The sequence below is a fragment of the Ursus americanus genome, chromosome 3, assembly GCF_024610735.1.
Source record: "Ursus americanus isolate L20-20 chromosome 3, mUrsAme1.1.p, whole genome shotgun sequence".
In the NCBI taxonomy this organism is placed as follows: domain Eukaryota; kingdom Metazoa; phylum Chordata; class Mammalia; order Carnivora; family Ursidae; genus Ursus; species Ursus americanus.
Window position 1 is genome coordinate 14,262,177 of NC_142129.1, and position 25,739 is coordinate 14,287,915.

Here is a 25,739-nt window from a genome sequence, read left to right on the forward strand (position 1 = left end):
GAGTTCGCAGATTAAACCATCTGGCTTCTGAGAAAACCCAATGAAGGAAAACAAAATACTCTTAGAAGATAGTGTCCTGGGCCTCTATCTACAAATGCCTACAGGACCTTTTCATTTGCATGTCACTCCGGCCAATCAAAGGTATCTCCCCCAACCAGCTGCCCTCCCAACCTTCTCATGGCCATTCTTCCTGTGAACCTGGCTCAATACTTAGAGGCACTTCGGCTCATTTTCCTTGAATTCTCTACACTGAATTAGTCCCAGGAGTTACTAACTTTGCCCCCAATGTCCTTCTCTTTTCACCTTCACCACCTTGGCCAAGCCCTCACCACACCACCTAGACTTCTTAAACTAAATCTTCTCCCCTGAAGCATGACCTTCCATTTTAGGGTCCCTCTCCCACTCAAAAGTGATAGTACACTGGCCTTTCTAGACTGCCAGCAATCCAGCCTGTTGCTCTCTCACACAGTTTCTTCCCCTAGTGCTCCCCTATCTTTGGCTTCTAGTCCATCCAGGCTGCTCATCAAGCTGTGCCCTATTTCTCATTTAAGTGCAATCACACACATTGTTGCTCCCCACCTGGTTTGTGTTCTTGTCCTTGTGTTTATTGCTCCTGCCAGACCTCCTTCTCCAGGAAGTCCTCCAGGGTGATTCTAGCCGTGACAGATCTCCCTCTCTTCTGAAGGATACCGCAGCTACCATCTCTCTTGCCTTATCTAGTACTAGAGTACATCCCATCTGGCTCCAAACGCCGTGATTTCACATGCGTGCTTGAGGGCATAAGTAACTACTTCTTCCACATCCCAGGGCCTGGCACATTTAGATACTCAGTCAGTTGGTTTTGGGGTGAATGGATGAATGAATGGATGACAGGACTCAACACCTGTTGATGAGTGGTAAGCAATGTATCGTTGTCTTCACGTGAGAATTCATTCAAGTAGGGGAAGGCTCATCACAGAGTGCCTTCACATATAGACCATCCCAGTATGGGTGACCTAGATGGACGCAGTGCTTCATGGGTAAAGCTGCCATGGGCTCAGCATATCTTATGCTAGAAGACAATGGAAGACTGCCCTTACCTGGAAGAAAAATGTCAAGTTTCCAATAAAAGGAGAAGGCTTGGGATGTCTGATGCCCAACTTCTCCAGTCTTGAAAACGCTGATGTAGAGTACCTGAGGGGAAAAGCAGATCTTAAAAACCAAGAAATTGAAGTTTTCATTCATACACTGGCCCTATTAGGAAACAGAATTAGTGAGCTCTCCTCAAGGAAGGGTGGAAGGAGTGGTTTCCAGCTGACTGTATCTAAGGACCGAAGAGATAGAGGTGAGTGAGTGGAACGGACCCCAGGAAATTTCTCCTGATCCTGTGACAGGCTGGAGATTGAGGAATCTTAAAATCTCACAGGTGGAAGACACCTTGGTGATGCTGTCCTCTAAATCCCCTTCACCACCTAAAATTTCCACCAATATGTTGTTTTTAAAAATGTACGTCTCCCCAGTTCAATTCCTTTGCTTCTGTATGGGCCATGAACAATTATTAGAAGGCAAGGCAAAAAAGAGAAAAAAAAGAATGGCAAAAATAAGTTCCCTTTGCAAATTTGTGTGTTTTGCTGGTCAAAACTGACCCCTGCACATAATTTGTCCCTCATCACATTCCGTGTTCTAATAGAGAAACACAAAAATAGGGAGGGAGAGAACACACCATGGAGACAAGACCTCATTGCCAACTGCTTATAACCTCTTCGTGTCTTTGTTTTCACGGCCTGAAACCATATGGGAAGCATATTTTCTTAACCGAAAATCAGGAAACGTGGCCCGACAGATTTCGGTGCCACTTTCCAGGAGAAAGCAGCAGTCTGAGAAGTGCAGCATAGCTGTCAAAACATTGGAATTACTAGGATATTTCACCAGTTTATGGGAACAGAGGGATAACACAGTTAAAGTCAGAACTGGCTTAGAAAAACTTGGGCATATGGCTGTAATCCCTAATCAGCCAGCCAATTAGGTCAAAAGTTCAGTTAGTTCAGAAAAATTAATGAGTCAAACTGGGTGTTTAGCGTCATGCAGAGATCAGCCAAATCTCAATTTAGGAGCAAGGAAAAATATAGAGCCTATCATTACAGCCAAGCTTCCTAGGAACACTAGAGTTTAAATGAACAGAATGCTGCTCTTAAAATCACTCGCTTACCATTAGAAAGATGGAATGTTCGCTATAGTCTTCGACCTTCCCCTTTCCCACCTGTAGTCCAATACGGAGCACTTAAAATAAGACCTTTTCATCAAATACTCAAATATTCAGGGAAAGGACAACCCAACCAAAGTGTTGGTTTGCATTATTCTGAGCAATGGGTCTACTTTTAAAGTAGTTATAAGGGAGAACCAAGAATAGGAAGGAGGTTTCCACCATCTGCCTGCCTTATATTGGGTTTGAATGAATTCCCAGGACATCACACATAAGGCCATGTTCAAGTGTGATTAGAAACCGCACTCAAGAGCCACGTGTGAATTATACAGATTAGTCGTGCCAACATTCCTCTTCATTAGCGTGTATACCAAAGGTCGACAGTGTAGTATGTACAAGTTATTTATTCAAGTAGACTATGATATTTTAAATAAATCCCCTCACACCTAGGAGGGAAGACCAAAGAAGACTTACCAGTCCACTTAAGCCTTCCCTCAACATCCTTGAATCTGGTTTCTAGGTTCATTTCTTCATCAGTTTTTGTGAATTATTTTCTAAATGTGATCTCTAATGGATGGAAGGAAATATGTAGATCTTGGGCCACATAATTACATCTTAATTTTGTAATTAGATGTCTTGATTGTCTAATTAAAGGACAAGAAGTCTGTGGCTAATTACACGTGCTAATTATTATGCAAGTCCATGCCCTAATTATGTAACTCCACTTACAAAAACACTGCTTGTGTGCCTCTGCACAAAATTCAGACATTTTCAAACATATGGCATCAGCAGAGAATGTTCTGGACACAACTATAAACTTCACTTTGCAACCCATAGTCAAGTATATAGAACTTGAGCATCTTCAGCTGGGGATTGGCCAAAAGTTGCCATTGGTAACCAGAGTCCTTGCACCAAAATCATCAGGGGGAAAGATCACTGCCACCGGACTTCTGGGCAAAATTGCAAAGTGGGTTTCATTTGTCTTGCTCCCACTTCCTTCTCTGCACCCTTGTTTCACACTCCCTGCTCCCAGTGTTCCCACACTGCCCTGTGTCTGTCTCAAAAAGGCTCTTCAGACAACCCATGGACCCCAGGTGTTATGGGTTGAAACGTGTCATGCCAAAAAAGATCAGTTGAAGTCCTAACCTCTAGCACCACAGAATATGATCTTATTCTGACAGGGCGGTTGTTAATGTGTTTAGTTAAAATGAGGTCGGGACGCCTGGGTGGCTCAGTCGGTTAAGCGTCTGCCTCTGGCTCAAGTCATGATCCCAGGTTCCTGGGACTGAGTCCCGCATTGGGCTCCTTGCTCAGCAGGGAGCCTGCTTCTCCCTTTGCCTGCTGCATTAAGGATACTTATGTTGGAAAACGACTTCAGAAAATATATGTAGTGGCTTCAGATAGCATCCTTCGGTTTCATTTCACAACTCAAGCAGTTGTTTCTTGCTACAGCATACACATTTCCTGCAATGCCAGTGGTGTGCCTTGTACTGCCCATTCTCAAAATAAATGGAACCATATGGATCATGTTCAAAGTAAGAATCAATTTGTAAAGACTAGAAATTCCCCAATATTTCATTTTCCCCAACACAAAGCCCTTTCTTGATGTATTCAACAAAAGTGGTCAGTCTGTTGGTTAGCCAAAGAAGTCACATGTAATAAATTGGGGGGGATATGTTGATTAATCATTCATTAAAGAGATAGTCAAGTTGATTGAGGTTTGGAGTAGGAGAAGACAATCAAATGATGGCCTGCCCTCCAAGATTTCTCTCACTGCATCTCTTAAGCAGCCATAGGGAAAGTGATTTCTCTGTAGTGTGCTTCTAGAAACAGCCAACTCTTGGTTCCTCCATTATGTTCTCGCCAACACTCTCAAAGAATTTCTCCTTGGTGAGATTCGGAGGTTGTTGATGTTTTTGAAATGCTGAAAGATTCCTTTGGCAAATAGCACATCTCTTGGGGTAAAAACTGATTCTCCAGTGAAGCCAGGTAACCCACCTGTCCTGCTCTTTGTCATGGTTACTCTCTGCTTGTGACATGTATGGCCATCAGTTCCATTAAAAATTGTGGCCACATTGGAAATATTATTAGAAACAAGGTCTTAAATTGTTACCTTCTCAAAAGGTTTTAAGACATGGTAGCAGAATGTGAGGTTGGCTAGCTTTGACAGAAAGGTGGGCAAAAAAATCTACAACTATCAGAGACAAAGCCTAATTTCATTTTACTCTAATTCTTTCTAGTTTTTTTCTCTGAGAATTTTTTCTGTTTTTGAGATTATATCCTGTATAGCGTTTTTCTATTTCTCTGTATTTCTACTTTTTTTCGTTTACTATAAGGGGGAAATATCTGTGTTATTAATCCTTTATGAATATTATTTTTATGGCTGTATAATATTCCTCTTATGAACATTTCATAATATACTAAACTATTCTTATTATTAAATATTTAGAGTGTTCTTGATTTTTTTTTTTTTAGCTAATTTAAGTTATGCTACTTCAGTGAGCTTTTCCAACAGTTTATGCATGGAGCTTTCCCAGATCTGAAATCCACGGGTCACTGGATTCAGACATTGGTACACAGTGCTTTCGAGAAAGTTTGTCCCAGCAAGTCTCATTGTCAGTGTGTCCATTTCACCAAAGGCTTTTATAAAATTTTTTCTAATTTTGTAGACACATCAATGTATTTTGATGTCTGCATTTCTTTCATTATTAGAAAGAGAGAGAGAGAGGACATTTTGCCATCTTTTTTTCTCTGATTTCAAAAATATTTCCCAACTTTGAAATGATTCTCTCTTTCCCTCCTTCATTCCTACCATGGCTTATCTAGGTGGCAGGCATAATTGTGCCACACTGACTGGTTAAATAATTAATGGAAACTGAGCAGTCATTGATAGGTGACTGCAGGCTGACTCCAAGCACACATTTGGGCAGGGAGAGGAAGATAAGCAAATGAATTCTGAATAGTTTTTATTTAGAAAATAACTCACTACAGCCTTGTTAGTTGATTTTAAATTCTGTTTTCTTCTCCTTCCTTGCTCCATTAATACTACAGAAACTGTAAGCATAGCAATTGCTTCAGTCATGCCTCCAGGCAGGAGCTCCTTGGAAATACTGAGTTTCTCGATGAGGTCATCGCAGTTGCCCTGTTAGCATCTCATCTCTGTTTCAGCATCCTTATCCTCATGTTCAGTCCCCTTTCCTGGAACGCATTCCCTCAAGACCTTGCTGTCAGCTTGCCCTCAGGGCTGGAAATCATCTGGTGTACATTCACACGTGTCTCAGTTAGTAGTAGTTAGATTATCTACTAAGATATAACCTGCAAACCAGAATGTTCGTTCACTAATCTATAAGAATAGGTGTCCTTTTGCAGGAACAAGAATCTGATGTCCCTACGCAGAGCCCCTCCTTTCCAAGTGCTTGAGAAACCAAATCAATCCTCAGAGGGCAAAGTGTTGAGGCAGGTTCTATAATGAGAGGTGGCTCATCAGAACAATTATGTCACTGGGACCCTGGTAAAATAATCCTGCCCTAAAGCCAAGCATACCCCTATGAAGAGTTGGCAAAGAGAGTTTCCCACTCCTCTGTCCCCACTGATTTGTAGTGCTGCCTCTATCATACACCTCAGTAATAGAGGTGCTTGGGTCTATTCTGATCCATTTTTCTGGCTTATGGAAATGCCTTACTATTTTAACTATTATAATTCTGTAATACTTTTTAATATCTTACTTTCTCATATTTTAGAATTAATTAGTCTAGTTTGATGAAAACTTCTGTCGAGATATTTTTATTGGAATTACATTAAATTTATAAATTAGGGTACCAACATTATTACCACATTGAGTATTCTCAACCTATGAATGTGTTCTATCTCTACATTGATTCCATTATCTCTGTCCTTCTGTAACATTTTCTAATTTTAGGCACAGAAGAGTATCTTTTTGCCATCTACATATATTAGTTATTGGTATTGCTCATGTGTAGAAACACCATTTGGGGTTTTTTTTAATTAACATATAGTGTATTATTAGTTTAGAGGTAGAGTTTAGTGATTCTTCAGTTGCATAGAACACCCAGTGCTCATTACTGCAAGTGCCCTCCTTAATGTCCATCACCCAGTTAACCCGTCCCCCCACCCACCACCCCTCCAGCAACCCTCTGTTTGTTTCCTACAGTTAAGAGTCTCTTATAGTTTTTCTCCCTCTCTGTTTTCATCTTATTTTATTTTTCCTTCCCTTCCCCTGTGTTTATCTGTTTTGTTTCTTAAATTCCACATATGTCAGAGAAAGACAAATACCATGTGATTTCACCATTTGTTTTTTATGCCAATCTTATAAGCAAGGATCCTTCTGAACTTTCTTGTTAGTTCTGCTGATTCACATGTGGAATATCTGATTTTTTTATGCTGACAGTCATATTTTATGCAAATAATAGCAGTTCTATTTCTTTCTAATCCTTTTTTCTCACTTTTCATTTTCTTCCCTTATTACATTGGTTAGGACCTCTAGTATAATGTTTAAAAGAAACAATAAAAGAGAGCATCTTTTTCCTATTCCTGACCGTGGGAGGGTATCTAATGTTTCAAAATCAAGTGGGAGATTTTGCTGCAGACTTTTTACAGATATCCTTTATTGGATTAAGGACATTTCTTCTATTCCTAGTTTGCTTAGAGAAGTTTTTCTTGCTATAAAGTTAGTTTTGCTATAAACTTGTCTATTTTATTAATCTTTTCAAAGCACCAAGTTTTGCTTTTGTTGATCATTTCTAGGTTTTTTGTTTGTTTTCTATTTCTTTATTTTATACTCATTTGTTTTATTGTGGTCTTCCTTCTACTTTTTTTGAGTTTTCTCTTTGTTCTTTGTTTCTTTGGGTTTTGTTTGTTTTAGTTTTTTAAGTTAACAATTTAACTCACTTATTTTCAGTATTTTTTAAAAATAAATGCAGTTAAGGATGTAAATCCCCCTCTAAGTACTTCTTTTTTCCCCCTCTAAGTACTTCTTTACCTGCATCCCACACATTTTGAAATGTTGTGCTTTCATTTCTAAGAACATTCTAATAGGAAACTTCTGAATATAATATAAAACATGCTATGAGATGCGCACAAGCAAAACTCGGAGATATTTTAGAATTATGAGACCTTACTATTGTTTTTCAATTCTGTCCAGCTTATCCATGAGACATAGTAAGTAAAATTCATTATAACTTGAATCCAGAAACCCAGAAAAGGGAACTGCTTATAATCTTCACTCCTCTAGGAGAAAAAAATGAAGGCGTACTGAATAAATATCTAAGTATCTGACTGATGTGCAGTTCTTTCCCCGATAATGTAAAAACCACAAAAGCCTAGTCCCTGTAATCATTAACCTGAAGACAGCCTTGTCACAACACAAGAAAAATACATTTATACAGACATGCAAAGAGAGTTATACAGTCATTACTACTATTATAATTTAGAATAATGTTTAATGTTTCCTATGTACCAGGCACTGTGCTAAGAACTTTATATATGTTGTCTTACATGAGCCTTCCCACAATCATATAAAGATAGAAATCAATATTATCTTCATATTACTGATTAGGAAATTAAATCTTAAGGAGGCTAAGGAATGTACTCAACGTGATGGTGGTGTTAAACGATTGAGTCAGAGTGGAAACCAGGTCTGCCACATTTCAAACAGGTGCTGGTAGCCGCTAACTCCACTAGCCTGTTTCTTCTCGTCCTCTAGGCTAGGATGTTGTGGATAAGCCATGACATGATAACACACAGTGAATATGCTGAGAACAAAGGCAGGCTTATTAGAAGCCAAAGGTTTAATAATAACAGATACTAATTAACTGATGCTCATGATGAGAGAGCTTCTCTCTATCTGAAAGCCAACCCCCTCACTTCTGTTTCTTACCCATCTCTTACTCAGAATTCTCAACTATTTCTTCTTTCTGTTGTGTTGCTTTCTCCTTTTCTACTGGATCATTCCTGTCCACATACGGACATGTTGCAGTGTCTTCCATCTTAAAGAAAAAAGGCAAACTCCTTCGATTCCAGTTATTGCCTTATTTTTCTTCCTTCCTTGCCAGTAATGTCCTTTGAAAGCATTATCTAGACTTGTTCTCTCCCCTTCTACACCCCTAGTCTCTTCTCCACCTGTTCCAACTATGTTTTGTGTACCCACCACTTCACTGGGACTGTCTTTGTGAAGGTCATCCATGAGCCTGACCTTGTCAATCAGTGATTTCTTTTTTTTTTTTTTTTAAGATTTTATTTATTTATGTGACAGAGAGACAGCCAGCGAGAGAGGGAACACAGCAGGGGGAGTGGGAGAGGAAGAAGCAGGCTCATAGTGGAGGAGCCCGATGTGGGACTCGATCCTGGTACGCCGGGATCACGCCCTGAGCCGAAGGCAGACGCTTTAACAACTGCGCTACCCAGGCGCCCCCAATCAGTGATTTCTTGCCAGTCTTTGTACTTGACCTCTCAGTAGCATTTGGCACAGATGAACACTTTCTTCTTCCTGAAACACTCTCCTCCTCATGCTCCCTGTCGGCACTTCTCCTACCTCAGAGGCTGCTCCTCGATGTCTTTGCTGGCTCCTTTCCTTCTAAATAGTCTCATCACTTTACATACCACCTATACACAAATAACTTCCACATTTCTATCTCTAGTTCCATTCTCTCCACTGGACTCATCTTTTTTTTTTTTTTTAAGATTTTATTTATTTATTTTTTTATTTGACACAGAGAGAGAGAGACAGCCAGCATGAGAGGGAACACAAGCAGGGGGAGTGGGAGAGGAAGAAGCAGGCTCCCAGCAGAGCAGGGAGCCCGATGCGGGGCTCGATCACAGGACCCTGGGATCACGCCCTGAACTGAAGGCAGACGCTTAACGACTGAGCCACCCAGATGCCCCTCCCCTGAACTCATCCTTATCCAACTGCCAAATTGGCGGCACCCTTTTAATGTCTGTTAGGCACTTTAAACTTAACATATCTAAACCTGAATTCAATTTTCTCCCTAAATTTCATTCTGCCCAAGTCATCTCTATGTCACTGTTGCAACTACAATCCACCAATTGCTCAAGCCAGAAACATTTGAAACATGGTCAGGTGTGTGATTATTTAAACTATGACTGCCCCTTTTAGTTGGGGGATTATGCATCTCCAGCCCATTTACAATAGCTTGGTTATGTGACTTTTTTTTGGCCAACTGAGCATGAACAGACACAATGTGTGCCACGTCCAAGCACAACTCAAGAGAGCAGCACATGAGCCATTTGATATTTTCCCCTCTGCCATGAGACCACTAGTCTACCAGGTGAGAGCTGTCCCTGAAGCCTGGGTCCTGTAATGAAGAGGAGGAGCAGAGCTGAAAGTGGTCCATGCTGGACATTTAGTGTGAGAAAGAAAGAAATATTTGTTGATGTAAATCACTGAGATTGGAGGCAGTAGCTATCCATGTGAAACTTTCCTGAGGCTGACTGATATTAGACCTGATTCAGCCCTCTCTTTCATTTTTCATACTTCACATACACTCTATCAGCCAATCCTTTTAGCTCCATCTTCCGATTAGCTCCTTCTCCATATCTGCCCACTTCTTTCCATCTCCTCTGCTTCTACCCTGGCACAAGCCCATTGGAGGGTGATTTGCTAGTATCTAGCATATGCATTTACCCTTTGACCCATCAAATTCACATCTAGAAATTTGTTCTACCCATATACTTGAACATATACATATGTACAGGGGTATTCATTTCAGCGTTTTTACAACATCAAAAGATTGGAAACAGCCTAGATGCCTGTCAGTTTGGGGCTGGTTAAATAAATCATTATGCATCCACTGAATAATATGCAATGCAACAAAGTTGGAAAGTCATGAAGATACAATATTACACATAGTAATGTGTAATAGTAATATTACACAATTAAATTCCTCCACTTGTCTCATAATTTTACAGTGTGTTTGTTGAGTGAAGATTTAAGCAAATTCTATATGTTGAATTGGGTCAGATGCCTTTTAAGTATCTCTAAGTGTCTAAATTCCTCTTAACTTCCCCCTGCCCACCTTTTTTCCTCTTGCATTTTTTATGAACAAAACAGGTTGAGTCTTGTAGGGTTTCCCATAGTCTGAATTTCACTGGTTGCATCCCCTGGTGTAGTTCAACATGTTCTTCAGTCCCAGTTTGGTAGTGAGATCTAAACCATTGGTTCTTGACTTTGTCAGCACACTGAGGACCTTCAGAATATTCTCATGTTTGTGTCCCATCCCCACCCCCAGACGGTGACTTAATTATTTAGGGTGTGGCTTGGGCTTTGGAATTTTAAAAAGATCCTCAGGTGATTGCAGTGTTCCAAGTTTGGAAACCACTGATCTAGAGGCTTTGTCTGCAAGACTGCTCAATAGTGGATTGATAATGTCTATTTTTCTCTTTTATTATGATCTTAGCAGCTGTGAGGATTATCACCTAGATCTATTAATTCATTAGGAGATGGAAAATGGTGATATCCTTCTGCACTTATTAGTTGGGATAATTCTGAAATTACTCTCATCTGCTATGATTACTCTGAGGAACAGTTCATATAAGAAAAGTAGGATCAGTGCTCAATTCTTTCCTTTTATTGTTAGTTTTCAAAATAATGAGTTATTCCATAACATCTTACAGTATTAACTCATGGTATTTTTGTATCCTTATGAATTCATGGATTTAAATATATTTGATGTGTTTTGATCCATTGCAATGGTCATTTTATTCATCAAATTGTCCCGTCTTTGGCTAATGGGAGCATTAGCCAAAGTTTGTGTAAGTTTGCTCCTGAGTATTTTTGATAGGTTTTTTTTCTTGCTTTCTGAAATGACAAGATGTTCCAGGTTCATCTTGTACATTTCTTGCCCCAGACCTAGATTAGCCACTTTCCCAAGAAGCCCTCATTCTGTTTAGTGAAAAATGATATCTAGGGATCATAAGAGGAGAAAGACTTTTCACTGTACTTCTTGGTGATACTTCATGATGCCATTTTGATACTTCAATCACATGGATGTCTGTTCAAAAACTTAAATAGATCTTGAAACTTTTTAATTGAATCCTCTGTAACTAGTATTATTTTAAATGTATAGTGGTACCTTACATAAAAGATCAATATGGTGAATCCTATCAGAAAGTGAAGGAATTTTTCCACCCCACACTAGTCAGAATGGCTAAAACTAGCAAGTCAGGAAATGACAGATGTTGGCGAGGATGTGGAGAAAGAGGAACCCTCTTACACCGTTGGTGGGAATGAAAGCTGGTGCAGCCACTCTGGAAAATAGTATGGAGGTTCCTCAAAAAGTTAAAAATAGAGCTACCCTATGACCCAGGATTGCACTACTAGGTATTTACCCCAAAGATACAAATGTAGTGATCTGAAGGGGCACCTACACCCCAATGTTTATAGCAGCAATGTCCACAATAGCACAATAGCCAAACTAGGGAAAGAGCTCAGATGTCCATCGACAGATGAATGGATAAAGAAGATGTGGTATATATAAACAATGGAATACTACTCAGTCATAAAAAAAATGAAATCTTGCCATTTGCAATGACATGGGTGGAAGTAGAGGGTATTAGGTTAAATAAGTCAATCAGAAAAAGACAATTATCATATGATCTCACTGACGTGGCATTTAAGAAGCAAAACAGAGGATCATAGGGGAAGGGAAGGAAAAATAACACAAGATGAAATCAGAGAGTGAGACAAACCATAAGAGACTCTTAATCATGGAAAACAAACTGAAGGTTGCTGGAGGGGAGGAGGTGGGGGATGGGGTAACTGGGTGATGGGCATTAAGGAGGGCACTGGGTGTTATATGAGAGTAAGGAGTCACTGAACTCTACCTCTGAAACTAATAATAATATGTTAATTAATTGAACTTAAATTTAAAAAATAAAATAAATAAAAAATTTAAAAAGAAAGTAGAAGGAAATTTTTAAAGTCATCTTTCCCGGCTGTATTAGTTTCCTATTGTTGCTAGAACAAATAACCACAAAGTTAATGGTTTAAAACAAAACAATACGTTATCTTACAGTTCTGGGGATCAGCCGTCCAAAATCAATCTTGCTAGTCCAAAGTTAAGATGTCAACAAGGCCCAGTCTTTCTGTCCAGGGGAGTATTGGTTCTTTGCTTCCTCGGCTTATGGACACATCACTGCAATCTCTACTTTCAGTAACCACATTAACATCTCTGATTCTGACTCCTCCTGCATCCCTCTTATACGGGCCCTTGTGATTACATTTAGGACCCACGCAGGGAATTCAGAACACCCTCCTCATCTCAAGAGCCTTAATCACATCCTCAAAGTCCCTTTTGCCATCTAAAGTGGCATTCACAGTTTCCAGGGATTAGGGCATGGACATCTTTGGGAGTCATTATTCAGTTACCACAGCACCTTATATTGTGTACGCATCCTGACTTTATTTTGGAGTGGGCCTGAAAAGGGGAAATGTCTGTGTGGGGACTATGAGATCATCAGGGCTTCCTGTTTAGAGAGAACTGGGTGGTACAGCTGCTTGGGGGTGGGACAGAGGCAAGCTCAAGGCTCACGTGACACTCAGCTCCTGTCTCGGGCACCCCTGAACTAGGCTTTGCTGGCCCTACCACCTAAACAGCCAACCGATAAATATTTTAAAGAAAATACTACAGTTTTACTTAACAAAGAATAAGTCATCCAGCTGATGACTGTTAAAGCACAGAGAGCTAACTTTCCCATTTTTATCCCAACTTTTCAGAGCAGGAGAGTCAGTTGAGTCAATAAATCTCAATCAGTACGAAGACATTCATCTTCTAAATTCAGTCATTTGTGTAACATCTTTACAGTTTTTGTTATATCTGCAAATCTCCTCTGCTATTACTTGCTTCCCAGTTTCCTTTGAATAAACTTAAATGCATTTATTTAAAAGGAAACTTTATGTCATGACCATAAATGAAAACCATTACCACTTCCATAAAGAAAAAGTAATGGCAAAAATCAACACTACAGCGTGGAAAATTTTTGAAGTCTGTGAACCCCCTAACAGGATTGTCCTGCCACAGACGGTCCATAGGCCGCTGCTGGAAGGACCCGGCTCTCAAGGATGGTCCAAGCAGGTGTCATTTTTTAATGCGCTCTGTCTAGGTTGTCCCAACTCAGCTGATAGCTTAACAGCACCTTTCTCAGAGCACACGTGCAGAATTAGAGCAAATGAATCTCATTGGCTTGTATTTCCATTTCTCAGAAGTGAAGAGAGCTGGTCTGCTTCTGCCATTGCATTTCTGCTGCACTTCGATAGTAGTTTACCCTCCTGCAGGGGAGAGGTCCTCGTAGTGAAGTGCTTTATCACTGTTAGGGCTAACGTGAACTGACACGTTACAAATGAAGAGTATCATTGGGGCGACACACAGTCACTGCACGTCTCATAGCAGACCCGGCGCTGGGTGCCAGGGAGGCTGCAGGGACGAGGCACTTACAGCCTAGTGCACCAGACAGACTTTCAGGGGCTCGTGACAAGCAGTTAATGAAGCATTTACATTACGAATCTTGCAGCGAAGACGCGGCCCATCCAGTGGAAATGTACGCTTTGTTATTTTTATCATTTAAGAACGCTTCCCCTGTCCAACTACTGGATGGTATTTCTCGAAGCTGAAAACAGAAGACAAGTGGTCCTTATGCTTATGACTTCCCCTCAAGTCTAGTTTTCAAACAACAGGGCCGTCCAAAGAGGACCAGCCCCCCGAAAACCATTAAGCTGAGGACAGAGGAGTCAAAGCTGACATGCAGAAGGAGAGCTGGGTCACCCACAGCAGGGGAAGGCACAGGAAGAGAGTGCTACTTTGGAAGGGCTGGTGAACCAGGAGGTCGGGGAACACAGGGGGTGCGCTGGGGGTGGCCTGCTTTCTCAGGCTTTCCAATGCCCATCCCTCCCCAAGAAAACCAACCAGCAGGGACTAGTTGGCAGCTCTGGGGCTGAGGCAGCAAAGGGCAGGGAGTTGGGGTTGGTGGTCAGGAAGGGAGGGGGCTCAGTGAAGCCATCTCAGTCTCTGTTCTGCGATTCTCCCCCAGGCCACGCGGGTGGCCAGGGAGAGGTTCTGGGAGCGGGCCTTGCCCTTCTGCGCCAGCAAGAATTAAGGTAGCACAGAGAAGTTTCACAAGATGAAAACACACACAACCTAGCTTTCTGTTTTAAAAATAGAGCAAAGCAGTTGAATTATGTCATGAAATCAGTTAAGTGACTGATATTTACGAAACACCTCGGATTTTTTTTTTTAAGTGTTGGTTACTTGACAGAATTTAACGAGTCTGAGCGTGCCCCCCCCCCCCACACACACACGAGAAAAAAACAATGACACATATAAATGCAGGCATAAAATCTTCCCCTCAAACCTCATGGAGGAAAAAAAAGACTAATGTCTTAATGCATTTTAAAAATATTTATAATAAATATTTTTAAATAAAAAATATTTAAGTCTATTATGGCATAAAATTTATAAATTTTAAATACAGAGCGATTCACATGTAACTTTATATGTTTATGTATTTGAAAATGAAATGCGGCCTCCTATAGTTGGGCCTTGAATTCCTTATGTGTCAGGGGACTGAAGGCCCAGACGTGGCATCCTACAAAAGCCCCTGCCACAGCCTGCTTCACCCAGAAGCTAGAGGATATATGGCTCTTGAGAGGTAAAAAGCAAGCCCCCCAAATTTCTTACAAACTCCCGTCAAGAAAGAATTTTGCTCCTGTGAACCCACGTCTTCTGAGTTGCCCCACTGCTGAGTTCTGCAGCCCTGCCCACAAGAATGAGGTTCTCATCAGAAAGACACAGGCAGCTTCTAGATCTAGAGACACAAGTCGCTCAACATGTATTTTTGCAGAGGTGGAAAAAAGAACTAGGTTTCCCCGGATCAGCGGCAGCATCACCATGAGACAACTGAAAGGACTCTTGCTCCTTGTAGACTGGTAAGGGTCCAGGCCAGAGCCCAGAGTTCATTTTTATCTTTCCATCTGCCAATTAGTAGACTGGGCCTCACTGATAATTGTGCTCTCAAGGTAATGGCTTGTTTAAGTAATTGATGATGTTTGTCCTCACTAGGGAATCTTAGCACATCAAAAGATGTTGAGAAAGCCAAAATTCACCTAGAGTCTGAATTAATCACTTTGTCAAGCACAACAAAGGCTGTCTTGCTTTGCTAATAATCCCAAATGAGGTAGCAACCCTCAGTTAAATAAGGAAACTGTGGTGTCTTTAATTAATATTTCAAAGAGCTCAGCCTGGCTTTTTTACTCACTTTACTTTTATGAGAATGGGGTGAAATGCATGCAGAGCAGGAAGAGTGAGGCCTGGCTTCACTGGCTTCGTAGAAAAGGATCTGGGGACTTTCGTTAACCGCAGGGTCAGTGTGTGTGGCTGAGCCTGGGTCAGAGGAAGTCAGTCCCAGCATCTGCCTCTGAACGGTGCCCTGTGGCCTCAACACTTCCTCTTGCCCAGACTTGGCTTCTGGGGTGCCGCTGAACACCTCCCCCTTCTGCCCAGCTCAGCTGCTTCAGCCTCTCTGGGCTCACCTCAACCCAGCTGCCCTTCAGCCTGCCCTCTGGTCAACTTTGCGACCTCAAACTGGCTCTCTTCACCTGACAGCTCAAGCTTCCCCAGCCTCCCACAGGCCCTCAATGCCTTTTGCTTCCCCTGCTCCTTCCCCTTCCTCCTGGACCCCAAGCCAGCCCAGGTCCAGCCCTGGCATCCAGGAACACTGCAGCCCCGACTCAAGATCCTGCAGGCCAGGTCAGAGAGCCAAGATCCTACAGGTCCAGAGTGGGAGGCTGGGCACATTGGTGTGTTGGCCTGATCCCAGCTGCACAGCCATCTTTAAAAGAACATTGACAGCCCCAAGGCTACTTGTAAGCCAATGAGCAGGGTGAGGGGATGGGGTCCAGAAGTCCTCCCCCCGCCCCGTCCAGTTAGGCAATCCTTACAGAGTGTGGATACCATACAAAGGGTGAGTGAGACATCCCAGCCCCCAGAGAGAATATCCTATGGAAAACAGATGGGGGAATGGGGGATTTCCCTTGGACTCGGGGAAGTCCTGAGAACTAATAGCCTTCCAAGTACTTCTTATCTTACCTAAGAACTCCCCAATTAGAATCCTTAGTGTCATCTTTGACTCTTTCCATCAATCTTCGTCTGCAGTCAATCTGCAAGTACTGTCAGTTCTGCTTTCGAAACATCTAGGGCGTGTTCTTCTCCTTTCTTCTAACTGGCACTGGCCTACTTCAGCCCTCATTTTCTCTGTGGGGCATGGGCTCTTCATTAGTGTCCTGACCTGGCCTCCCAGCCTCTGGTTTCTCCCTTCATCCAAAAATCTGCTGTCCACACCAGTGCCAGAAGAATCTTGCTAATGTGCAAATCTGACCATGTTGTGGCCCAGTTCAGAATTCTCTGTTGGCTTTCTGTCAAGACACACTCAGCTTCTTTATTTGGCACATAGGGCCTTGGATGATCTGGCCCTGGCTTGACTCTTCAGTGCCACTCCAAGTGGTCTCTTCTCCCCGGCCTTTAGACTCCAGCAATCTTGCATGACTTGGAACATTTCTAGTTATGCCAACTTGTTTTACCCTTCCAGCCTTTTCCCCATGCTCTTCCTCAGGGCCAGGACTAAGGCGACATAAGTGACGAATCTAGGGTGCAACATTTAAGGAGGCACTCACTCAGGGATGTGGGAGCCTCAGAGAGAGTGCCTCCTTAAATCTCGTGTCCCAGAAGCCTGCTTACCTCACCCTGGTCGCAGCACACTCTTCCCTGCCTGGTGTGTCTGCCCTCTTTCTCCACCTGCTAAGTCCTGATCATTTTCCAGGTTTCTGCTGGAGGGCTACCTCCTCCAGGAGCCTGCCCAGACTGTCCTCGACCCATAGAGACATTCTCCTTGGCCACCGGCTCCCTAATGCGAGGGACTGCAAATGAAGAGCAGGAAAGCTCAGTGTATTGTTTGTAGGAATATAATCCTGTCCAAGTTCATTATTTACTGTACCTGGTTCTGTTTCCATCATGTGGGCTTAGTCATCTATAGTTAATCCTTTTGTTTTTATGAAGTCCTTAAAGAACCCTTTAGATGTTGTTGTGAAAGAGAGACATCTGCCTTGGGTGAACCCTAACAGACAATTAAATTAGAGCCCAGAGAGAACAGAGCGGGCTACTCTTGCCTCTGTGTCCCGCATAATAATAGCGAACAGTTACAGACTGTTTCCCACGAGCCAGGAGCTGGTCTAAGTGTTTCACACGTGTTAACTCATTTCTTCCTCTCCACGCTCTGTGCGAGCGGTGCTGTTATGATCCTCTCCATTTTGCAGATGTGAAAACTGAGGCTCAGAGTGATTAATTAATTCATCTAAGGTCACACAGCTAGTGAGCAGCTGAGCTGTCTGGTTCTGAAGTCTGTGCCCTTAGCTAGCAGCCTCTACTGTCTCTCATTTTATGTTGGCGGGGCAGAAGATTGTCTACAACTCAACCCGTCTACTGGACAGGAGATGCAGAGAGGGGGTTAAGGACTCTGAGACCCCTGTGAAAAGGCGAATGCCATTCACAGGACTCCGTTATTCCCCAGGATCAAATCAGTTCATCAGATTGGCCACTGCGTCAGCAGGGCCATAAGACTTGACATAAGGACAGCTGAGTTCAAAGGGAAGCCTGGCCCGTGCAGAGTAGACAAGCCGTTTCTTTGGCCAGCCAAATTTCAGTATCTCTAAGTAGCCAAGGTTGGTCTGCAGGGGTATTCGGTTCCTGGTGCACAAAATGATTCTATTCTTTCGTATCTTGCCTAGTAGGCATTCAAAAAAATTTTTTTTTGCCCATTGGATTTGAGGTTATGTCTTCATAAACCCAGCCAATATTGCCGTCTTTCTATTGAACTTTGACCGCCCAATAGCCTGCAACAGGCCAGGAAAACCCAACTCTGTCTCCCAGCTTAGCAGATGGCTTCAAATGCTTGGGCAATCAAAATAACAAAAGGATACTCTGAGTGTTTCAAAATATTTATAATCCCATTGCATCTTGTTTGTTACTATAATCCCCAAATCTCTGCATTGGCCTAACTCTTAGCAAGTTGACCCTGTGGCCTCTGCTCATCTCCTAGCTCCACTGATCGACCGCAGGACCAACTGGAAATTGTATGGAAAAGGTCAGAAGGCAACAATAGTCTAAGATCGCCGAGAGTCTCGATGCCCTTTGCTCCTCAGCGTGGTTGGTTCCAGCTCTTACGCCTCTGGGCCTGGGTTCAGATGTGCAGACCTTCCGAACCAGCCTGACCTTCCCCATGGTCGACCCACCTCGGTTTGGCCCTCTTCCCTGCCTCCTGCACCTTGTAATCTCCTGTGTAATTGCTGTCTCCTGCCCTAGCCTTGGCTCATCCTGCCATCCTTAGCTCTCCTTTGTACTACCCATTTATTGCTGTGCCACAAATTACCCCAAAACCTAAGTGGCTTAAAGCAACAAATATTTACTCTCTCACACAGTCTCTGCATGGCAGTCGAGAATCTGGGAGCGGGCTCCCCCAGTGTTGTTAGCTCTGCGTCTCCCATTAGGTTACAGTCAAACTATCCACTGAAGCAGCAGTGGTCCAAGGCTTGCCTGGGCCTGCAGAATCTGCTTCCTTGCTCACTTATGTAGCTATTGGCAGGCTTCACCACGCGAGCCTCTTTGTAGGGCTGTTCAATGGAGCATCTGGCTCCCCCCTAAACAAGCAGCCTAAGGGAGGGAGAGCCCACAATGGCAGCCTCAATCTTTTATAACCTAATCTCGAAAGTGATAGATCGTCACCTTGGCTCTATTTTATTGGTCACGTGGCTGACCCTGATACAGTGGGGGAGGGGATAGGCAAGGCTGTGACAATTGCGGGGGGGGCGGGGGGACAGGGATCATTAGGGGCCATCTTGGGAACTGGCTGCCACATCGCCCATGCCTCAGCGTGAGCCAATTTAATTAAAGTACATCCTTCTTCCAAAGTTTCACCTTGGGTTTTTTCGAGCTGGTTACTGAGCCTTATAAAGTCTGTAAGCCGTTCCTTCCTATGATGAGGTATGGAAACAAGATTTGGTTGTTCTATTTTTCATTCCATAAAGATGTAGTTAGTGTCTCCTCTGTGCCAGGCACTAGGCCAGATGCCCTCATACCTCACCAAGAGAACACATAGCACCTTCTTGGCTTTTACTGAAGAGTAAAGCCAGGGGAAATTTCCAGCTAAGGAGGATGAAAATGGATGTAGAATCCTCAGGAAGACATGGCTAATGATGGCGAACATTTCCTAAGCTCTTGTTACGGGTCGGGCATTGTACCAAACACTTTGTAAACACTGTGCCCTTTCCTCTCCATGTACATCCTGGTTATATCCACCATGTAGATGGGGAAACTGAGGCTTAGAGTTTGACCCCAGTGGCGCAGCCTAGGCCTGGTCTGACTGATGGAAGGGCCCGAGCCTCCAGCCAGGCTTCTGATGGGTCTGTTCTGGCTCAGCAAGGCCAATGAGAAAAAGGAGACTACGAGAGTCTCCTAGGAACAAGAGAGAAGAAAAGCACCCCAAACTGGGGTATTATAACAACAGAAATGTTTTCTCTTGTTGCTCTGGAGGCCAGAGTCTGACATCAAGGTGTCAGCAGGGCCATGCTCTCTGAGGCTCCTTTCTTGCTCATCCTGGCTTCTGGGGTTGCTGGCAAACCCTGGAGTCCCTGGCTTGCAGCCATGTCCCTCTAACCCCGTTTCCGTTGTCACATGGCATCCTCCCTGTGTGTCTGTAACCTCAGATCATCTTCGCTTTGCCTGTGTCTGCATCCAGTGTCCCTCTTCTTTTAAGCACATCACTCATGGATTAGGGCCCACTGTGACCTCATCTGAACTTCCTTGCATCTGCAAAGACCCTATTTCCAACTAAGGCCACATGCTAAGGTCCCCGGTGGACATGAATTTGGGGGGGACACTATTCAACCCAGGACAAAGACCATCAGAGCTGTCAGCAGCCCTAAAAAAAGCCTGAAGGGAGTAACCCATATGTGTGTGTTGATGAGGAGGGGTCTTCCTGGCCACTCTGGGGACAGGAGAAAGGAGACAGAAAGAAACTGACCCTAATGAAAGAAGGCACTAATTCAAAAACATTTCCCCCCCCAGCTCCTTCTGAATGCTAGGTTTTGTTGTTTCCCTGCTGAGGAGTGGGGGCTCTTTTGTTTTTTGGGTTTTTTTTTAAGATTTATTTATTTGAGAGAGAGAGACAGAGTGTGCAAGTGGGTGGAGGGGCAGAGGGAAAGGGGAAGCAGACTCCCTGCTGAGCAGGGAGCCCATGTGGCTGATCTCATGACATTGAGATCATGACCTGAGCCGAAACCAACAGGCCGATGCTTAACCGACTGAGCCACCCAGGCGCCCTGGCCCTTTTGGTATTTATCATTATACGAAGTCATCTGTATTTAGTTGTTTTACTCAGGACACCCGGTTTATAGGGAAAAAGGAAACGAAATCTTGTGGCTGCTTTTGGATTGCAAGAGCAGTCCCTTGTTCAGATCTGCCGGCAACTTTGTAGAGGACAGTGTATACAAGTGTGTGACAGGCAGGAGCATGGAAGTGAGTTAAAAGTCTCTCTCTATCTTTGAAAACCTAAGTGAAATTCACCCTGTGTAACAGGCCTTGTGATACTGGGATACACCATTTCACCTTATAACCATCAGCCAGAACCTAGGGGTAGTTCCTTGAAGGGCAAGAGATAATCCTGAAACATATATATATTTTTAATAACACAGTAGGCCTTAGCACCCATGAGAATATTTAAAACAATTCTGGAGCTATTTATGTTTTCAGCCATTGCCATTTCTTGGCATAACAGCTTCCATAAATTTACTGCCCAGCGTAGAACAATAAAATTATCCTTAACACTACAGCTCACAATCTACAAGGATGTCCCCTGGTTGTAATATATTCAGGACAGGGTGGACACACTCAGTTTTCCACATCCAGGCTTCTTCAGGTCTTCTGGACTTCAGCAGTGCCTCCCTTCCATCCTGCTTTTCCAGACTGGAGTTGGGTCCTGGATGGGTCAGCTGCCCTCTGCCCCGCCTCATCCCGAGTCAATATTCGCTCTTCCCAGAGTATGCTCAGTACTGTCATCAGTCAGCCCCTGGCCTCCATTGCTTATTCAGCTAGAAATTCCCGGGCACATTCCCAGGCTCAGTTCAGGTCAACCTGAGCCTCTGTCCTGAGCTCGTGATACCACATTGGTACTCTTGGTGCTCGCTCATCACTCCATAGCCGAGGCCCGCCAAGACCCGCCATGTCAGTGTCTCAGCTGCCAAATTCCCCATGCATGTCCGTTCTTTTTTTCAGAGATCACTGTTTTCATTTACAGTAAAAATCCAGGTGTCTAATAGCTTTAGGATTTTGTTTCTTGGCTCTTTGTTTTTATTTTTGTTTCTTATTTTCTTTCGTCACTCATGGCCTCTTTCTGCTTTGCTAGAGCTCAGAACCCAGATGTGAAATCTTGGAGCATATGGTAGATTGAATCATTGCTTCCAATTCTTCACGTCCTCCCTGTACCAAAATTCTATATCATCACCCTTTATTTGATAACTTTCAAGTACCTCCCATTACGGTGGGTGGCATTGTCTTCCCCCTCCCCATGAATGTTAGGCTTGGGCACGTCACTAGCCTTATCCAAAGAAATATGGGCAGAAGTGACATTAAACCACTTCCAGGCTAAGGCCTCAACAGGCATTATTTCCTCTGGCATCGTTCGCATTCCTGTGATCTGTCAGGAGTAGAGCTTTTCCCCCAAGTATCCTCTTCAGCCTGGGCCCCATTACAAACACATCTGAAGCAGGTCTGAACCCCACCCACAGCCTAGAACAAAGCCACCCCCGCCAACCCACAGACTGAGAGAAAAATAAATGATGTTGTTTGCCAGGGAGTTTAGGGTGGTTTGTTACACAGCATTGCAGTAGTAGCTAAGAGAGTTCAATTCACTTGACTTCTCTGCACATTCATTTCGTCATCTGTGAAATGAGGCGATTGGATTATAATCAAGGTCCTCCACCTCTTTTCTACCCCTACCCTACAGAGGTCTCTGGAACGTACCCAACAGTAATAAAGACTACACATACCAGAGTCAAATATTACAAATCACTAAAGAAAGAGAAGGAGGGGGAAATGTTAATTCCATTTAGGAGTGGCCTTCAAGGGAGTCATTTCGGCGGGGCTGAAGGGTAAATGGGAGATGAGAATGTGAGCAAGTGTGGGATCCTCTTTTTAGCCTCTTGGCTGGAAAGAGGAGAATGGATGGAACAGTAGCTGCAGGGAACACAGACAAAGAAGAGATGGTTAGTTGGTTAGTTGGTTGGCTGGCTGGCTTGGATGTTTTAAGAAGAGACGGATTAGAATCTGTAAAGAAACATTTACAGTGTCATCGTTAAGGGGTAATGAAGGTAAGGGCTTAGACAGGAGTGTGCAGAAAACAAAAGGTCTAGTCTATGAGGGCGAGTAGAGGAAGACATACCAGGATTTTTGTATTGATTTGATATGCCTCATTTACACTTCCAGTTCTCAAACCCATGGGCTAGGCAAGTGTCAACCAATGGAACAAAGACCAAATGGCAAACAGAATTGTGCAGGCACTGTTCAAATCGGAGGAGAAATGTAAATTTTGTCATAGGAAAATTTTACATTTTTCTGGAAAGTGAATTGGGTTTAAGGCATGATTTATAAAGCAGTTTTCAAGAAATAGATTTTCTTTTCTTTTTAAACACCTACAACTAAGAGACACAACTGCCATCAATAGACTAATAATAATATATGTGGATGTAAGATTTATTGATCACAATGTACTCACTCATACTCCCTTTTAAGGAGATAAGAGAAGGATGACTCCGTTTCCATTTTATCATTGGAAACTGAAGCTCAGGAAGGCAGCTGACATCTCAGACGTTCTTCTTGAAAGAAAAGCCCATCTCTTCTCCATCGCCTTCCTTCCCAGTTGCTTCAAAACCTGCTGCATTTTCTGGCTCTTGTCCCCACCACTCCATCAGTGGACATCTCCAACAGCACCTAAGACTTCTTATTTGCTAAATCCAACAAGTATTTTGCAACCTCATCTTATTTGTTCAAGGTCAAAAAGCAACCTGTGATAGAAGCCCAAGATCATTCAAAACAAGGCCACTTGTTTCAAGTACCACTCTCCTCACTTTTCACTTCAGTGCATTCCTGAAGAGCACGGGAGAATCTGAATGGTGTTAAAATTAATTAATAAATTGACTGAAATTGAAAACAAAATCATGAGCTATCTCCCCAGGATCTACATAATTATTGTTGAGTGATCAGATAGTAACTAGCTATCACTTGTCGAATGCTACTGGGCCTAACCAGTCTACTCCATGTCTTAACTCATTGACTCTCGCAAACGCGCTAGGAGGCAAGCACAATGACTGTCCCTATTTTACAAAGGGGGACACTGAGATGCAGAGACCTTACCAACTTGCAAGGCTAGCCAGGGTCGAATCCAGGCAGTCTGGTTCCAAAGCTCATGATCTGGACCACTGCACAAGTGCAGAAAGGCAGCCAAGAGTCAAGTGGTTTTTAGTGAGTTTTCAAAGACAGTGTTAAAGAACCAACACCCTGCTAAAGTTCTGGGCTTTCCCAGATGGGTGCAGTCACGTTTGCACGACGATTTTATTTAGCAGCAACCCTTCCCTTATTAATAGTGCAGAGATGAACTTCACCCACAGCCCAGGCTCCCTGAATTATAAAGACAGGATCTTTTATTAAGATCCGGAGTTCAAGTCAATGATGTTTTGTTATATAACAAATGAGAGTGGTAGCTGGTTGCAGTGGTACACAGCCAGAAATGAAGGGAAATTCTCTGTGATGATATTCATAGCAGCAAAGAACAACTAGCATGTATTGGGCGTTCCTATATGCCAAGCCCATGGCACACCAAATTCTATATATCTTATCTCTCAGTTCGGCTTGGCTCAACCAGAAATTGAATGCCTGTTTATCCAATAGAAGTGTACTGAGTGACCCAGGCACTATGCTGGGTGCTTGAGGCAGAAGGTGTGTAAAGCCCTGGTCCTGCCTTTGGGGAGCTCACCCTAGATAAGTAGAAAGCAAGAGAAGGGACCAGATGCAGTGGGGCCAGGAGCACGGGAAGTGCAGAGGCTCTCACCTGAACAAGGTGGGGAGAGCACCCCAGTAGAGGAAAGGAAATGGATGGTAAACAGCATGGTGTCTGGAAGAAACCGTGAACACCATGGAGGGAGAGTGTCAGGCGAGAAGCAATGGGAGATGACCATGCAGAGGAGGAAGGGACCAGGTCAGAGAGGGGGAGGGGTGGCGGCAGGCCAGGGAGACTTCATTCCCCAGGCTGGGGGCGCACCATGGAAGGTTTTTCTGTAGGACGGTGGTGAGCTCCTGTGGTGTGATTCTGGCTGCAGAGTTGAGGGATACAGGCAGAAGGCAGGGAAACTAGTTGGGAGGCCATTTCCAGCCAAGGGATGCTCTTGAAATCCTGGACTACAGTAGTAGAAGAGCAGAGAGGGAGGAAAGCACAATTTGAGGACCACTTAGGAAACAAGACTGGCAAGAATGTGGATGAGCTGGCCATTAGGGGTGAGTGAGAGCTGGCCTAGGTGGCCAGGTGGAAAGGCGCCATATGCCGAGAGAGAGGGACTGTTAGCCCTCTCTTATTAATGGGGAAACTAGCAAGGATGGAATGACTTTTTCTGGTGGAAAAAGTGTATCTGTCCTAAACTGTAAAGGCCTAGCTGATTTCCACAGTGCCATATTTCTCCTGAGAACCTCCCAGTTACCTTCCTTTATCATCCCTTTTGTCGTGAGATGATGCTCCCAATTTTGGTCACTCTCTTTTTACAAATAGAGTTCAAACCCTGAAATGTATAACTGACTAGGCTTTACAATGCTTATATGGGGTCCCCAGATGCCTATTGATTTGAGAAGGTAGGAAGGGGGTATATGAGATATTTTCAACATTTCAAAGAGTCTAATGTAAATCGTGCAGTTATTGGCAATAAGGTCGTGCAGGTTAACGAAAATGTCAAGTTTCTTTGCTTTGGAGTGGAATTATAACTTGGTACACTGCTGCTGGTTATCTCATTGATCAGCTATTGTCATTGGCAGAGCTTCCATCATTGTCTTGGAATGATTAAAATGGGAAAATCAATCAATCATTACTTAACTATGCATTGTTATTTAGACAATGGGAACTATGGGGAAATAATACAAACAGTGGATGTTGGTAAAGAGTTTAGATAGCATTGCTTTAAACTGTGGGAATTAGTGTTCAATAGAACAGTGAAAGAGGAGGTGTTTGTCCTTTGATGCCTCTCTTCTGGGGGCTGGATGCCCCCTGTCCCCCGGCACTATTGTCAGGTACCCTGGTCAGACCCCAAGAGCTCTATGATCCCCCATATGCCACCTCTAAATGGCTGTGTCCGGCATTTTGTCCCATCCTCTCCTTTTGCATCAGAGCTCTGCTCTTCAGTTTCTCATGTGACAATTACTTTATCTATCTGCATTCATGAGAA

At 43.3% G+C, this 25,739-nt stretch overlaps 1 protein-coding gene across 2 annotated transcripts in view; it reads right to left on the reverse strand.

The window, feature by feature from the left end:
* Window positions 1–25,739, reverse strand: part of TBXAS1 (thromboxane A synthase 1) — a 160,602-nt gene that overhangs the window by 115,145 nt on the left and 19,718 nt on the right. For both annotated transcript variants that reach the window (XM_045792528.2, XM_087860790.1), the window contains one exon: window positions 1,080–1,173. In XM_045792528.2, coding sequence (XP_045648484.2) covers window positions 1,080–1,173 — 94 coding nt within the window. The remainder of the gene's footprint in view (window positions 1–1,079; window positions 1,174–25,739) is intronic.